At 40.4% G+C, this 15,741-nt stretch overlaps 1 protein-coding gene and 1 long non-coding RNA gene across 5 annotated transcripts in view; one reads left to right on the plus strand and one right to left on the minus strand.

Annotated features, from left to right (window-relative positions):
- The window catches only part of BEAN1 (brain expressed associated with NEDD4 1), a 64,297-nt gene extending 59,624 nt beyond the window's left edge, over positions 1 to 4,673 (minus strand). For 2 of the 4 annotated variants that reach the window (XM_075161445.1, XM_075161446.1), the window contains exons 1-2: positions 3,312 to 3,387; positions 2,532 to 2,624 (exon numbers count right to left, since the gene is read on the minus strand). In XM_075161445.1, the coding sequence (XP_075017546.1) occupies positions 2,532 to 2,544 (13 nt within the window). In that variant the 5' untranslated portion in view covers positions 2,545 to 2,624; positions 3,312 to 3,387. Of the gene's footprint in view, positions 1 to 2,531; positions 2,625 to 3,311; positions 3,388 to 4,465 lie in introns of those variants that run through there. The other 2 variants (XM_075161444.1, XM_075161447.1) reach the window with 2 other exon arrangements.
- LOC142087322 (uncharacterized) overlaps positions 1 to 15,741 on the plus strand; it is a 43,770-nt gene that overhangs the window by 14,445 nt on the left and 13,584 nt on the right. The window lies entirely within an intron of this gene.

A 15,741-nucleotide genomic window follows, 5' to 3' on the forward strand; every position in this document is an offset into this window, starting at 1 on the left:
TGTTTGACCTTCCACCGTTGTCCTGGGGTCTCAGAGCACACTTAGCAGTGCTGTAGTCAATGACAACACAGCTGGCAGCCAGCTGTGCCGTTACGGTCTGTGAGCCGAATGCTGAGGGACAGCATCCAACGTGTCTACTCACGAGCCTACCGATTTTAGGATCAGGATTTTCTGCACTTTTCCTTTGTAGCAAGTATGTCCCTGTGCCTGGCTTAGGTAGGTTTTCATGCAGAAAGAGGAGAGCGCCACAGTCTGAATGCTTTTGTTCCTTCTTGATTTTGTGAGATAATTCTGTTTAGTAAGTTTGTAAGATCTATAAAGGTATTACAACACAGGAGTCTTAATGCTGGATTTTAAAATGTTGTCTGCCTATTTTATAGTTTATTCTTCCTGATTCATGCATCCAAATAAACATTTTGCATATCTCTGGACATTCCTTGTGCTCTTAAATGTAACAGCAGAGACATAGTTCAATACGGTTACCATAAAGATTTACTAATATTTAAATACATAACTATATAGTCACTTAACAGTTGTAAAATAACTATCTTTTTATAATAGCTGATATGTATTGGCAAGCTGGATAATTGATTGAAAAATCAGTTGATTTGTTTGCTTTTACCTGTGCTTAAAATCCGTTTCTCCAGAGGTGAATCTCAGAACTGCTGGGGAGGAGGTGGAGGAGGCAGCAGCATGCAGGAAGGGAAGGCGGTTTGGGCAGAACCATTTGTCTGTGTTTTTACTTCTCTGACAGTTTTGGGCCCCCTTCATTTAAGTATTACAAACACTGACTGAGGTTCATGACTTCTGATTAATAATGATTTATACTCGCTGTCGTCAGTATTTTCTAGAGATAATTTTGACTTTTTCTTTAAAAAACAAACAAACAAACATACCTGACCAAAAGCTAAAAACACTTTGCAAAGAAAATCCAATGTTTCTCTCAGAAAGAAACATCTAAAGCAACAAAGCTAATAGCAAATTTTATTTCTGATCAGAAAGTTCCATTAAATGCTGGAACTGTCAACCTGCCTTGGTACTGTGTGGTTGAAGTCACGTAGGTCCGTTCTTGAGTATTAGCTTGCCTGGACTTGGCTTGTGTGACTTTAGCCCTTTGTCTTGTACAAGATGCAGTATCCTTGAGGCACAGCTGACTGTATGAGAAAAGCTGCAATCCTGCTCCTGGGCCTTTTTTGCATTTGCTTAGGAAATTCAGTGTTGGGGGAGTAAACAGGTCTAGTACGTGGCATACATGAATTCTGCAGAGCTGAAGAATCCACTATGTAGTCTCCTTCCTATAGTACATAGTAACAGCCTGGGATAACACCAGTCTCTTTCCATGTTCACTATAAAAGCATAATACAAGCCACAGTTTGGTTTGTTGGGGGTTTTTTTTTGGCTATTGCCCACCTGGTATTGTGTTAATATTATCTGTTATTGTCAGTGGAACATTTCACAGTCTAGGCATTACAGTAATTAAACACGATGGCCCTTGTGTAGAAGGCCAGAACATCGGGCCTGGCTGAACTGTACTCAGTTAAGGCCAAAGTAAAACAAAAATATTGTCTTAAGAACACTTAATTTTTAAGAGACTTAGGCACCCATTTGGAAATTAGGGCAATACTCAGACTACTCTGAACTGTTTGCTGCAACAGTTCTATTACAAAACTCCACTAATCTAAAGTTAATGCAATACAAAGTTGTCTTGCCTTGAAGAAGTGGTCTCTCTGGGAGGGGCAATAGCAGGGGAAAATCTGAGCTTAAGGATCAAGGAACATGAAAGCGAAGAATGGATAAGAAATTATATTATTCTGATATGAATCCCCAAACTAAACGTACACTGGCTACATATGTAATGAAGTGCTATGAAATGTCATTTCATGCATAATGTAAAACCAACAGTTCTGTGCAAAAATAATCTAAACAGTATTTTTGCAATATTAACCTGAAACAACATAAGCACATCAAGTATTTTTTGCCAAGTCTACAGGCAATTCACTAATAAATGAGTAGACCACCACATGTATACTAATGTAAGCATTTACAATTTTCTGTCATTTTTGTATTGTTATTATGTATTTTCTATGACTTAGGTGATGCCAGTTGGTCATCTATTAGGTAGCCAGAGAGTGAACAATTTTAATCAGCAGCTACTAATTTTGCACTTGCTCTTGAGCCCAACTTCACCATGTTTTTTCTAGGAGTTTAAGGGATCTGAAAGGCAGCACTTTGCATTTACTTGGTTTTGCAGTGTCTTCAGCTTTACCAACCAAACTCTGCTCCTAGTTACCAAAGTTATCTTAGGGTTAGATCCTACAAATACCTAGTGTTGACAGAAGCTGGTCTTTGCACTATGAATAATTTCTCCAAGTTGGTAGGTTGTGGCAGCAAACATTAAGCTTGATAGTATTTCTAGTCCGCGAATGATAGTAGCTGCCCGACTTTGTTGTTCCTTTATGTATGTTCCAAAGTAAATAAGATTACTGCTTGCCTGTTCTTTAAGCTTAAGGTTTAATCACATGATTTCTTACCCATGGTGGGCATCTTAGCTTGAAAGTTGTTACCGAAGTCATAATGTAGTTACAACATTTCAGCATGGCTTTTCTTGAGCTGCAGCACTTGCTCTGAGAGATATCTTCGTTATTTTAATTGTTGTGCATATATTTTTATCATTATGCATTCTTTCATCTAAGAGATCGGATATGCTACTCTGCTTCCCTGCATACATGTGGTTTTCTGCCAAAATAGGATCAGTAACATGGGCAGAATTGGCTCCTATAATGTCCTTTTCAAAAAACTTTCATGTAATAACTACAAAAGTCAGTCATAAAAGGGAGAATAGAAGGAAGTCAAATGTCAGGAATTGTTTTATTTCAATGATTGGAAGTAATTTTTAGCGACATTTCTTTCATTAGTGAGTGCCGAAATGATAAATTTTGACTGATGTCAGTGTGCTCAATTTGTAAAACAGTTTTAGCAACTATGTGCTAATTTGTTGTTGTGGGAGAAAATGCTGAAAAGGAGGATTTTTTTTTTATAAAAAGGAAATATTGTACTTGTACCTGACACTAAATTTTATGGTCCTCTATTTCAGACAATTCTCTCACTCATTTCTGAGAGTTTTGTATGTATAAAGATCACAAGGTTAAGTCAATTTCTGTTAACTCAGTTGTTTTCTTAGTCAGGAAGCTATTTGCTTTTTAATGGATTGATGTTTATCTGCTAGAGGACTTTAAAGATAATATTCCTACAGCTGTACATGACTGCAAGGCATGCCATTAATGCAGTTTAAAAAAAAAGAGACTACTTACAGAGATTGGAATAATTGCTGCCTATTCCAATACGGATGGAGCTTCCAGAGATGAGAGGAAGATGGAAGAAAAGAACTAAGGAGGGAAAAATGGAAAAAAAAGGTCCTTAATAGCAGTTTGTCTTTGTTTTGCAACCAGATGTCTGTTGAAGACACATTGTGTGGTTAACGTGTACCCACTCTCTCTGGGGCAGGATTACGTGTTTCAGACTCTGAATATACACACAGATGTAGCTTGAATGGGGGCGAAAAAACCAAACAAGTCATTGCTTCGTATTTCCAGGAAATGGTAGTATATATGACTTTAATGCCTCTTGGATTCAAAAATCCATGTATAAACAAGAATGTGTTATATAATTATGCTAATTATTGTTGTTAAGTCATTCACCAGTCTCTGAAACAGGCACCTACCATTGTAAAACAAAATAACTGTTTCCTAATTTGTTTAAGTGCATCTTGAATACATTAGGCACGTGTGTGTCAAACTGGGTTGGAATAAATTTATTCTAAAATTTGATACACACACTCCCCCTATGCATTTAAGCTTTAATATTTATAACTTGCACTTCAAAGATTCATACCTGCAGGCAATAAAATGCACACAAGTAAAACATGTCCTAAATAACACAATGTTTAGATTTCTTAAAAGATGGGCTTGTTTGCTCCTGCAGTTGCACCTAAAATATGAGCCCCTGATAGTCAGTCGGATGTCATACAGCATTTGTACAGTGTTTTCCCTAGGCTGTATTTACATCCAGATGAAGCACGCTGTCCCCCGTGCCCTGTGCCACGGGGATGGTCCCGGCTTCTGCTCCTCCAGCCGGCACCTCGCCGCCGGGCTTCCTCGGCGGGTTGTCCCCCCCGACTCTGGTGCTTCCCCGCACAGCACCGCTCCGCACCGCGCTGAGCGGCCCGGCGAGCGGGGCCCGGCCCGGCGGGGGTGCTTTTTCTTCCTTGGGAGGGGGTGCCCGAGGGACAGAAAGTTTCCGCGGAAACCCTCCCCCGCCGCGGCACGCCGCCGCCGCCCGCCCCGCGGCGCCCCCGGGGCAGAGTCCTGCCTGGCTGCGGGCCGCCCCCCGCCCCGCCGGGACCCCGCTGCCCTCCGCGGCAGGGGCGGGCGCCCGGCGCGGCTCCCGCCGCCTCAGCGCGCCTTACCCCAGCACACAGCGGCGGCCGTTGTCTCCATGCGCCTCCACCGCGGCTCTCCGGCGGCTGGCGGGCGGCAGCGGGCGGCGAGGCGGGAGCAGCCGCCGCCGTGAGACGCGCCCCGCCGCCTCCTCCTGCGTGCGGGGCCGGAGCGGCGGCCGCGGCTGGACAGAGCCGGCGCCCATGGGCGGAGGGCGGGGGGAGGCGGGTGACCTCCGCCCCGCGGGGGCCGGCCGGAGCTCCCCCTCCCCTGCCCTGCCTCCGGCCGCGGCGAGGAGGGTCGGAGCCGGGGCAGCCCGGCGGGGCGCGGGCGGCGGCCCGGCCTGAGGGGAGCGGGGCCCCCGGGGTGCGGGGGAGCGGGGCCCGGAGGCGGCGGGGCCGGCGCAGGCCGCGCGGCGGGCCGGGCCACTCGCGGGGTGCTCGGGGCTGCACATATGTGGGGGCCTGACCCGGCCGGGGGGTCTCCTGAGCTCCCGGGGCCTGGAGCAACCCCGGCTCCGCTGCTTCCCCTCCCTCTGCAGTCCCTGGGGAAAAGGAAGGAAATCGTTGGGGACGCTGCGGGGATTTGTAGCTTGGATAAGGAGCTGTAGGCGGATAACGGCTCTTGAAAGCCGAGTCCAGCCCGGCACTTCGGTTAAAAGGGAGGGGACTGCCTGGGGGTAAACCCGTGGGGATGGACGGGATTATCTGAGCAGTGCAGAGGAAATAACTCGCTGTGGCTGGATGGGGGCCAGGAGAAAAATGTAGTCCAAGTAAGAGCTAAAACCACTTTACAATCGTAAGATCTACTTCTTACCAGGGATCTTGGAAGCATTTCTCCTTGTGAGTGCTAGAGCCAAAGACGATAGGTTTGCAGCGGGTACTGAAGCATATAAGCTTTCATAATTGGTTGTTTACCTCTAAGAAAAGCACGTCATTAGCTGCTTAGGTAAAGAATGTAAGAAATAAGGCCTTTTTTGGCATATCCTGTCAGCAGTTTGGAACTTTTTTTTGGAACCAAGTTATATTGGCAATTTCTTTCTCCTGTGCATGCATTAGCCCTGCAGGCACTTGCAGAGTGGTCCCACTGGTATTGTTTGTGAGTGAGGGAAATGGGAATGGATGCTCCACGAGTACGTAGGCAGCCTTCTTTACTTCTCTGCCCCTGGGTGGCTTTGTAGTCCGGTGAGCAAGTTCTCTCACATTGGAACAACTTTACCATCAATATCTAGGCTGTTTAATTTCTCTTTGGTTCAGTAGTGATGGATTCAGAGTTATAATGAAGTTTGGGGTGGATGTAAAGCTTGTGAATTCTCTGGTCTTTCTGTAAAGAGTTTCCTGCTGTCATTGATCACCTTTTTTCTTTTTTCTTTTCTTTTTAAATCCAGACAAGCATTAAATGAGTCTAAGGCGGTTGAAATGAAGGTTTACTGGAAATTTACAAGTACATTTCATTATGGCTCAGAGATACCTGTACCTTTTGCTAAAGCTATAGTACCTTGGTTCTTAATTAACGCATCTCTACCCTAAAATCTCTCAAAATGCTGCTGCAAAAGTTATCTTGTGATTAATTTCTTCAACCCCTCAGAATATTTGACTCCTTGAAAGACTCCTTCTCTATCATTTCAATAAATGGAAACCGTATGGCTTCGTTTTAAGGCTCTTTGTTGTTTAGTTACGTCGTGAAGGTGTGAATCTATATATGCATCAGAAAAGCTGATTTTCTGTGTGTTGTTTTTCTGGGTATGTGCCCCCTTGGCCTCATTCTGCATGTGAAGAGTCATGTACGCATGTAACGCTGTACTTAAGGATATTAAAATATTTTCTCCACTTCACATTTCAGGAATTTCTAATGTTTAGCACTTCTGCAAATTTTGGTGATGGCATCTTTCCCAAATGGCACCTTACGTTTACCTGTAGTATCAGTATTAACTTTAATCCTGACAGACTTGGAGTCTTATGTTTGACTGGAAAATCTACACTTAGACTATTACATAAGCTGACAAACTGTGGAAAATATAGAGGCCTTTGAATGCAGGGGAATTGCTTAGCATTTGGTAATTCTGAAAAAAATCCCTATCTCAGCCTGGCTTTAGACCCCTTTCTGTGACAGTCTTGTCCTTTATCTCCAGTAGGAATTGGAACTTCTTCTGAGACAGAGAACATTTGTTTCGGGGTCAGACAACACAATGTACAACATATGATCTGACAAAGCCTGCAGAAAAAGTTAACGGTAACTTTCTTGGTACTTATCAGTACTCAGCATGCTCATCTTGAATCTACTTAAATGTTGTAGGTTTTGCTCACCCCACTAATTTCCAAATCTGCATCACATGTGTATGGAGATGGGGCAGTTTTCTACCTTTTTATCCTGTGTGTTTTTCAGCTTTTAGGGATTCCTGTTTTTCTCATTCAGTTGTGCACCTGAATGAAACCTGGATGTGTTGCGGAATTCAGGCCAGACTCTCATTTGCACACTTAGTGTAGTGCCTCAGCAGTGCTGTGTTGTGTCAGGATGATATTATGGGTAGTTTACATTGTTATTTGTTTCTTTTTGTTGCATCTGCTTTTCTTTTTTGGTAAAATAGATTCATATTATAGAAAATTTTCCACAAACAAATAATTTATTATGTAGGAGTTTGCTTATGGACTGTATTTGGGAGAGCTGGAACAAAGATAAAAAATATACAGAGTTTCTGCTGCTCATATCTATTTACATTGGGTTAGCTTCTCTTTCTCATAACATCACAAAACAAGGAGGACCAAAGCAGCATCTATCTCTGGTGGTTTATGGCCTGTGTGTCCAGTCTGAGTTCTGTCACTTTCTCAAGAAAGTTTTTTCCTAGTCTTTAGAAATAGGGAGCCTGACTGACTAGAAGCTCAAGTACATTTAGGTAAGGTTCAGAATGGCATTCCTTATGGATGGAACTGTACAAAGTTGCCATCCTCAGTGGGTGTTTCCCAATTTACTGTTAAGGGAAAATCAGTGAGAAACCCTTGCTGAAGATAATTTTATTCTTGGATGATTTTTCATTTTCTTCAATCTAGGGACTTCATTATAAAACTGTACCGATAGTGCAGTCTGCTGAAGTGGCAGGCTTCCTCAACTCAGCTGACCATCTCCTGTGGTTTCATTTGAGATTCTTGGAGCTCAGTGCCGAACGGATGCTTAAGTGTGATAGCTGCTATGCTACCTGCGTGGACTTTTTGTGACAGCCAATTTTTGTAAGGTAAAATAGATTTTATTGCTATAATGAGATCTCTTCTTGACTGAGAATTTTTATGTATTAGTAATGAGACGTTTGGGGGTTACTGTTCATCACATCTTTTTTTTTATAGAAAAGGTGGTAATGAAATAAATGTCAGTTGGATTATACAATTAGTCTTAGATAAAAGGCCTCAGGATAAGCAAAATTGATTAATTGTTGTTTATGGGAACAGGAAAGTATTTTCTGTGTAGAAAATTTTGTGCCTTGTTGGTGGTAATAGTATTGATCTAGTAGCAGTGAGATTTCATCAGTGCTAGCTGCTGTAGGAGTCTCATCACCAAATGCATGCAGATACATTTGCCTTCACATTACTTGGCCAGGTCTTACGCCAGCTCAGCTAGCCCTGCACCTGTGCTAGACCAGCAGTGCCAGAAGTGCTGGGCATTCCCAGTGCTCTGCCATTTCTGGGCAAGCTGATTACACCAGGCCCTGGGCTAAGGTAATATCTTGCTGGGAGTTTCCCCTGTGTAGTGGACCAGGCTGTATAAATCTGTGCTTGCTGCTGAAAGCAAAAGAGGTCAGGAAAAGAGGGACTGGAATTTGATAGGAAGCATCTTATGCTTTCACAGCTTGCAGTGTTCTGAAATGTAATAAAAAGAATCCTTTGAAGGAAAATTTTTCAAATTATTCTCTTTTGAAAAAAAACCCCAGATGTTCATTCTGCTTACTCAAAAATTTACTTAAAATATGAAAAAAGACAGTAATTTTTGCATGGAGAGTCTTAATGCCTAACTTTATTTTCAACTTAATTTTTGTGAAAAGCCTCAAAATTTTTGGAAGTGTTTTTCAGATATATTTAACATCATTTTCCATTAAAGAATGGAGCAGCAGTACAAACTTGATATTTGTAGGCATAAATTTGTGCACTGATTATTTTTCTGTCCTTGCTCCCATCATTCAATTGAAGACCTTTCCCATTGATCTCACAGAGCTGTGGAACAGCGTAGGTTGGAAGGGGCTTCTGGAGGTCACCTTGTTCATCCTCTGACTAAAAGCAGATCCAGTTAGAGGAGGTTGTCCAGAGCCTTGTCCACTTCAGTCATGGGTATCTCCAAGGTGGGAGACTGAAACCTCTCTGGCCCCTATTCCCGTGATAACTATCCTCATGGTGAAAATTTTTTCCTTATATCTAATCCTCGTTGTCTGTGTTGTAACATGTATCCATTGCCTCTTATCATTGTATCTCTGGAGAGAGTCTGTCTCCATCTTCTGTCTATCCTCCTGATATGTAGTTGAAGGCAGCAGTGGGATCCCCTTAAGCCTTCTCCAGGTTGAAGCATCCGATATGGTCAGTCTCTCCTCATACAGAGACACTCCAGTCCCCTAATTATCTTGGTTGACTGGGCTGGCTCTGGTGTATCAACGTCTGTCTTGTATTGGGGAGCCCAAAGGTGCCCATAATGCTCCAGATGTGGTCTCTCAAGTGCTGAATTGAGGGGAATAATCACTTCAGTAGAAGGAGGGCAGGAATCCAGATAGCTACTTTTTGCATATCACTTTTCTTAAGTGATTTTTTGACTCAGCTTCAGTTTCTTATTCTCACAGGAGAGGTACGTTGTGTTTGTATTGGAACCTGCTTAGATGACCTTGAGCCCCTTCTGAAGAGGGTTTTAGAAAGTCTTTTTTCTGTTAAATAACCAGTTTCACACTGAGCTCATTTCTGGAAGTAAAGACCCTTTTAAATTTCAATATAACTATAAGCAATATATATTTTTTGATGTTGTTGCAATGTAAATTGTTTGATGTTAAGTACTGTGCTTACAGTTCATGAGCCCACTCGCTGCTGAATTTAAATGGAAGAGGAGCAGTTCTGGCTGATTTCAGGTTCAAGGCAACTCCTATTTGCCTTATGCAAGAAATTGTTTCACTGCCTATGGAGCTACTTGCATGAGTATAGTGAGCAGGATTAGCCTCATGTAGGCAAGGATTTTACTTTATTTTAAATGGGAGAGTCTGAGATATTATATACATGTTGTAGCTTGGAATTAGCACAACTGCTGTATAATTCCCTTTGTTCAGGCCAGTCTGCATGTGATACTTTTGGATTGTACCAGTCTCTTGTACGAGTGCCCACATTTTCCTCTTCTCATTTTCATTGTTTTTTTTTCCATTTTTATGCTGTCTTTCAAGCAGGTGTAATGGGAAGCACTGAAACCGATTATGGTTTTGGGATCTGTTGTGAATGGAATTCCTGAAGGGTTAGGATGGGTGGTTAGGTTTTTAAATTCATTTGTTTATTTAATATTCACTAAATCATATTTCTAAGAAATCTTAGGGTGAAGATAGTTTCCAGTTTTCAGGTTAGCAGTTTTCAAGCAATGGATTTAAATATGATCAAAGTAAAATGAATTCCCAGCAAAATCCTAAAGATTTTTTGAGCTTGGGCATATTGTAGAATTACTATCAAAAGGAAATTCCTCTGTGCTAAAAGCTGTTTTAATGAAAAGGATGGAATTTTAAATATGTAAAGTTACTGTGTAACATTTTTCAGCTAGCTTTTATAGGACAGGTAAATTTATTTTGAAAAATATTTTCTAGAGGTTTAAATCAAGTAATTTAGTTCTTTAGGCATAAAATCTGTCAAGAGGAAAGATAATTTTAAATTATTAATACAGATGAAACATATCAATAAAAATATTTTACAGCAGCACCAAAGCCCAAAGGCAGAAGTTGCGTTCTTTAACATGCCATGTAAAGAAACGAGATCCAGAGTGAAGAGGCTCTTCATTCTGTTTCTATAGTTGCTATGTCAAGACAGTATTCTGTAGGAATTTTATGTCATGCCCAAATTCTCAGAGGCTATTTTTCTGATTTTTAAAACTACCAACTCTCTTTTTCTGTGGAACAAAAGATGCTCGTAGGCTTTGGAATGGGGCCAGATTTAGTTTCTTATTTATTCACCTGCTTGCAGACTTTGAGGAAGATGGTGAATTATCCTGTTGTAGCCTTCTGTACATATATTTTTTTTAAATATGTATGTATGCGCTAGGAAATAATTGGGTCCAAGATTGTTGTTGAAAAGCCAACTGTGTCTGTCTGTGATTTCAGTCTTCCTGATGCCAACTGATGTAGAATGGAAAATTTGATCTCAGTGTTCTTTTCCCTCTCATTCTATGACTCCTTAATTAAATTTATAGTTAATTATGCAATTTATTTTGTGTTGACCTTCCAAGGACCTTAAAGCATCTGACAGTGAATGCAGAGTCTCAGTGTTTATTTCCATGAGTCCTTGTATGAATTTATCATAAATTCTAATGGTACTTTTGGAATTAAAGATGGCCAATGGATTACTAACAAATAATAACATATGTGTCCCTGGAGATACATGACTATAAATATACATAAATATATAAAAAGAAAAACTGAATTATGTCATACACAGCATTTAAAATTAGGTAACACCACTACCACCAGTAATAATAGTAATTCTGCATGTCAGAATACTAGAAAACATTTTGTATGTTGTAGGCCCACTCTTTGACATAGGTATCCCACTCGGTGCTAAAAATCCTGCGTTTGGATGATGAGATCCACTTGTAGTCCCATAAAACACTGATACCTGTTCCTAAGGCAAGTGGATCTGTGGTCTCGGGGGGGACCATACTTGAAAGCTGGTTCCTCGATGCAGAGGTCACGTCCTGTACAGGCAGAACTTGGCAAAGATGCAGAGCCCCACTTGTGTGCGTCAGATGTCATGGGGAAGGAGAAAAGTAAAATGAAAGAAAGTTTCATACTACAAAGTAGTTTCTTGACTATTTAAAAGATTGTGGTGAGTGTAACCCTTGTGGAGGTTAGGAGTTTTATGATTTATTTCTTATTTTTTACGGCTGGACACTAAAGTATTTGCCATTTACTATCAGTAATTTTTTTAAAAGAGGCTTTTGATAGAGAGCTCTTGGGGAAAAAAGGCATACCGTATAGTATTGTTAGTGTAGGCAAGCATATGAATCTAGCAATGCATTTGTTAACCTAAAACAAAAGTACAAATGAGAAAAAGCCAGTGTGGCAGCAAAAGAAACTATATATGTGACCCCAAATTGATTTTATCTTTCTGAAAGTGTTGTGTACTAGCAAGAAATACTTAGTGCACCTTGGCGAGGTACAAACCCTGTAATTCATTGTCTTTTGTGTTTTACCAATGAATACACAAACCGGTATCTCTGCATTTTATTACTATTTTATTTATGAAGTGTTTGTGAATCTGTAGGACCTCTGGAAGATGGTAAAAAATTTATAAATACGCAAAAGTGCAAACTTCCTCACTGGAACTGGGAACGTTTTTCATAATAGGAAGAGATGCAGACTGGAGATCAAAATGCTTGGGGACGTATCCTCAGGCTCATGAAACCCGTGTGCAACTCAAACCATGTTTCACTGGCATTGTGCATGAAAAGTGAGGGTAAAATAAGGCCCTGGAAGTAATGCTCCGTCTTCTGTAATGATGAGGCTCCTGCATGAGAGGAATTGCTGTGAGAAGCAGAAACCGGTGACAGAAAAGAACTTGCACAGAGGATGACTCAAATGCAGCCAGATTTTATATGAAACGGATTAAAAAAGAAGTATCAGCAACCTCCAGGTTGTGTTTCTCCCTGTATCCTGACAGACTGGCACCACTTATGAAGTGAGACATATTTTTTTTATAAACTATTAATGGTTAAAGTAAAGATGTAACATACTCTCTTGTTTAATAGTTCTAACCTGTAGAAATAAATGTGTAGTAGGATAAGCAAACTGGCAATTAATTTAAAACCTCAAGAGCAAAGAAGTTTACTTGCTAGGAAAGAGAAGATAAATGATTTGGAAAGGTGGAAACCAGGGCAGTTAAGTGGCTTATGCAATTCATTTGCAAGAAATGTGAGACGGGCTTGGGGACAAAAGGAACAGAGCAAAGCAAAGAAAAAGGAATGGACCCAGAGGGTTTTACAATACAAAAAGATTGTACTGGGATTTAGGATAAAATTTTGTCTCCGACAGCTTGGGCATGGTGTTTAACGCAGTGGAAAGAGCGAATAATAGAGTGGCACAAACTAGTAAAAAGATATCAAAAAGAAATCAGATGGGTTGCTGCAGCACTTGAAAGGTTAGTGAGTGAGACCACATTTAAGAGATCAGCTGCCTCAATTTCTAGTCAGCCTTTGCGTATCCTTTTGACAAAGCAAGATATTCTCAAAATTGTGGATAAAATTATGAAGGAGCAGTTGTGAATGACCACTCTCGGGTATATGTGAGCAAAAGCCATTAGAACTGGCTTCTGTCTGAAGTGGGAAATTATGATTAAGTATCAGTGGAGAAAACAGAAAGGAATTGAAGGGGAAGGAAGCCGTGGCTGCTTGGATTAGTGACTTGTAATCACGAAGGACACTTTTGTATTCCTTAGTACTTAAAAGGACAATTGACCTTTATCAAAAACCCAATAGAAAAAATGAAATGGTATGAACACATGCACCTGAGTTGTGTCTCCACCGCTTTTCCTGTCATTACTTTACATTACAAGCTGGCCAGATGAGCATGGCTTTACTATTAATCCAAATTTGCTCCAAGCTTAACTGAAAATGTACTGACTGTCAAACAGAGGCCAAAGCAAGCAACTGGGCTTTATTGGGGTTTTTTTGCCTTTTTCATTGTTAGCTTGAAAATTAACTTTTTTTTTTAATTCCACTATATGCTTTGTACTTTGTTATTTGGAATGGGTTAGTATTTTAGGGACTCCTTCATTCAGATTGTTGAAAGTTCTTATCAGTAAGTAGCTGTCATTAAAGATTAAAGTATATACGTGAACACAGTGTGCAGATTCTGACCTTAGTGTCAATTAGTTCCAATCCTACTTTGTTTCAGAGGTCTACAACGTGTCTGAAGATGAGCAGCTGTTGAATACTGTAAATGAAGTATTCCATTTACCCTAATAGTCTTCAAAATTGAGCCTTGTTGTCATGGTTTGTTAAAAGATTACTTCATTTCTGGAATTTTTGGCTACATGCCTCTTTTTTTTCTGTATGATCCAGCAGTTAGCTTTTCAGATCTGCTGAATGTAAGCAGATGTAAGCAAGTGCACTAGGAAAAATAAGCTGTTGTCCCAGATGCCTGTATTTTTCCTTCCAGATCATCCGGTATCAGAAGCAAGGATATGATCTAGTGTTGACACGACTAGGAGCATAAGGCACCAATAATATGGCATTTACTCATGCATTTCTGTTCTGTAGCATGAATTTGATTCCAATGCCTTACCTGGATCTCTTCCCAACAGATGAAGCTTGACTGTGAGGAAAACTAATGAGGTCAAATCCTCTATCCTCTCCTTCACTTTAGGTTTTTCACTACCACTAATAATATTTTAGCTATTGTAAAAGGCCTTTGGTCTTGGAAGTGTAAGGATGGTTGTCTTGGTAGAACAGAAAATGGTCCAACAATGAAGATGTGAGGGATGTGGTCAGAAATTTTGTCCCTTCTGTTTTCTCTCCCCGTTGCCTCCCCTGGTATTTCGCCAGGCTGTGTGTTCTGGTGGTGGCTGCAGCTGAGTACAGGCTTGTGAGTGATGCCTTCAGTCAGCATCCCCAGTCAGCATCATTGTCTTTTCCACTAGTGGTTACCTGTGTTTAAGAATATGAGAATACAGAGAGAACAAAAATAAATAAAATTGTAGTTTGAACTGCTGATTTCCAAACTAATCTAAAACTACCTCGCGGTATTCCCTGCCTGCACCAAAAAAACACTCAAGAGCCCATTTTATTATTTCTGAGAGTAAGTCACCTTCGCTCAACCCATCATTACAGAAGAAAAGGACTCAACCTGTGCTGCCTTCTGCTTCTAGATACTGTGTGAGACACTGTAAATGAGTCTGAGAGCCAGGGTTTTTTTGTGTGTGTTTTTTTTTTAAAAAAAAAACAAACAACACAATTATTCAGGCTTTGGAATATATTGAGAAGGTTGACTCTTGCTTATTCTGGGGCACTTGGATTGTTGATACCACCCAAGTAACTGTAAGGGTTTTTACAGTGACACACCAAGAACTACTGCATTTTACCAAATTAGGTTCCAAAAGTTAAGATAGTGTGTTCATCTATGTCTGTTGGTTATTTCTTTGTATCCGTGCTCACTATGGATAATGTAAAACTCCAGGTTCAACTCGTTTGAAGTTAAGGCATACAAGATTCTGGCAGTATTTAGGGGAAATCGGCAGCAGTAATGTCAATAGTAAACTGATTTTGGTGCCATCTGCTGTATTTTAGCTGCAACTGCCATGTGGTGAATGAACAAAGATCAAGTTTAGCTGATGCACAAGGAAATGTAAATCCTGTTGTGTTCAGAAGAAGTTATTTATACAGTGGTAGACTTTGGTATTTTCTACGTAATAATTCATTGCATGTCAATCTTCTAAGTAATATCTATGGCCAAAATGAAGATAACACTTATTTTAGTACTAAAGTAAGAGTCAAGACCAAAACCAAATAGCTATTAAATCTCACCATTGAAAAGATTTATTTATTTTTTTATATATATATAAATGATTCTATATGATCTCTACCACCAAATTTTGAGATAATTGCTATGGAGCAATTGTAGCAGATTGTACCACTGGAAAGATTGGTTGTAAACTCCCAAGGTTTAAGAAGGAAAGAGAACATGTGGATTTTGAAGTTCCAGATGCATTTGCTGTCCTGACAAAGAAAATGCATTTCTTGTCTTGTAAATACAACAAACATTAATAACAGAGAAAAAATAAATACAGAGAGTGCAATGTCCATTTATCTAGCCAGTTTCCAGTGACCACACTTTAAAATGGAAGAACATGTCTCCACTCTGCTCTGAAATGTCATATTAAATTGACAAAGATATTCCCATGATAACTGTCCAGAAAATAACTGGTATCACCACTCTAACTGCTGCTTTTTGTTGATTTACTGTCATTTTGGCAACATGAAAGCCAATGCCAGCTGACACACATGTGCATCTGGCATGGAAAATACTGATAAAAGATTCAGTGATGGGGCTTCATATTCAAGTCAAAAAGAAAAAAATATCTGTGAATATATAGAGAGA

This window comes from Calonectris borealis, chromosome 12 (genome assembly GCF_964195595.1).
Source record: "Calonectris borealis chromosome 12, bCalBor7.hap1.2, whole genome shotgun sequence".
NCBI lineage: Eukaryota > Metazoa > Chordata > Aves > Procellariiformes > Procellariidae > Calonectris > Calonectris borealis.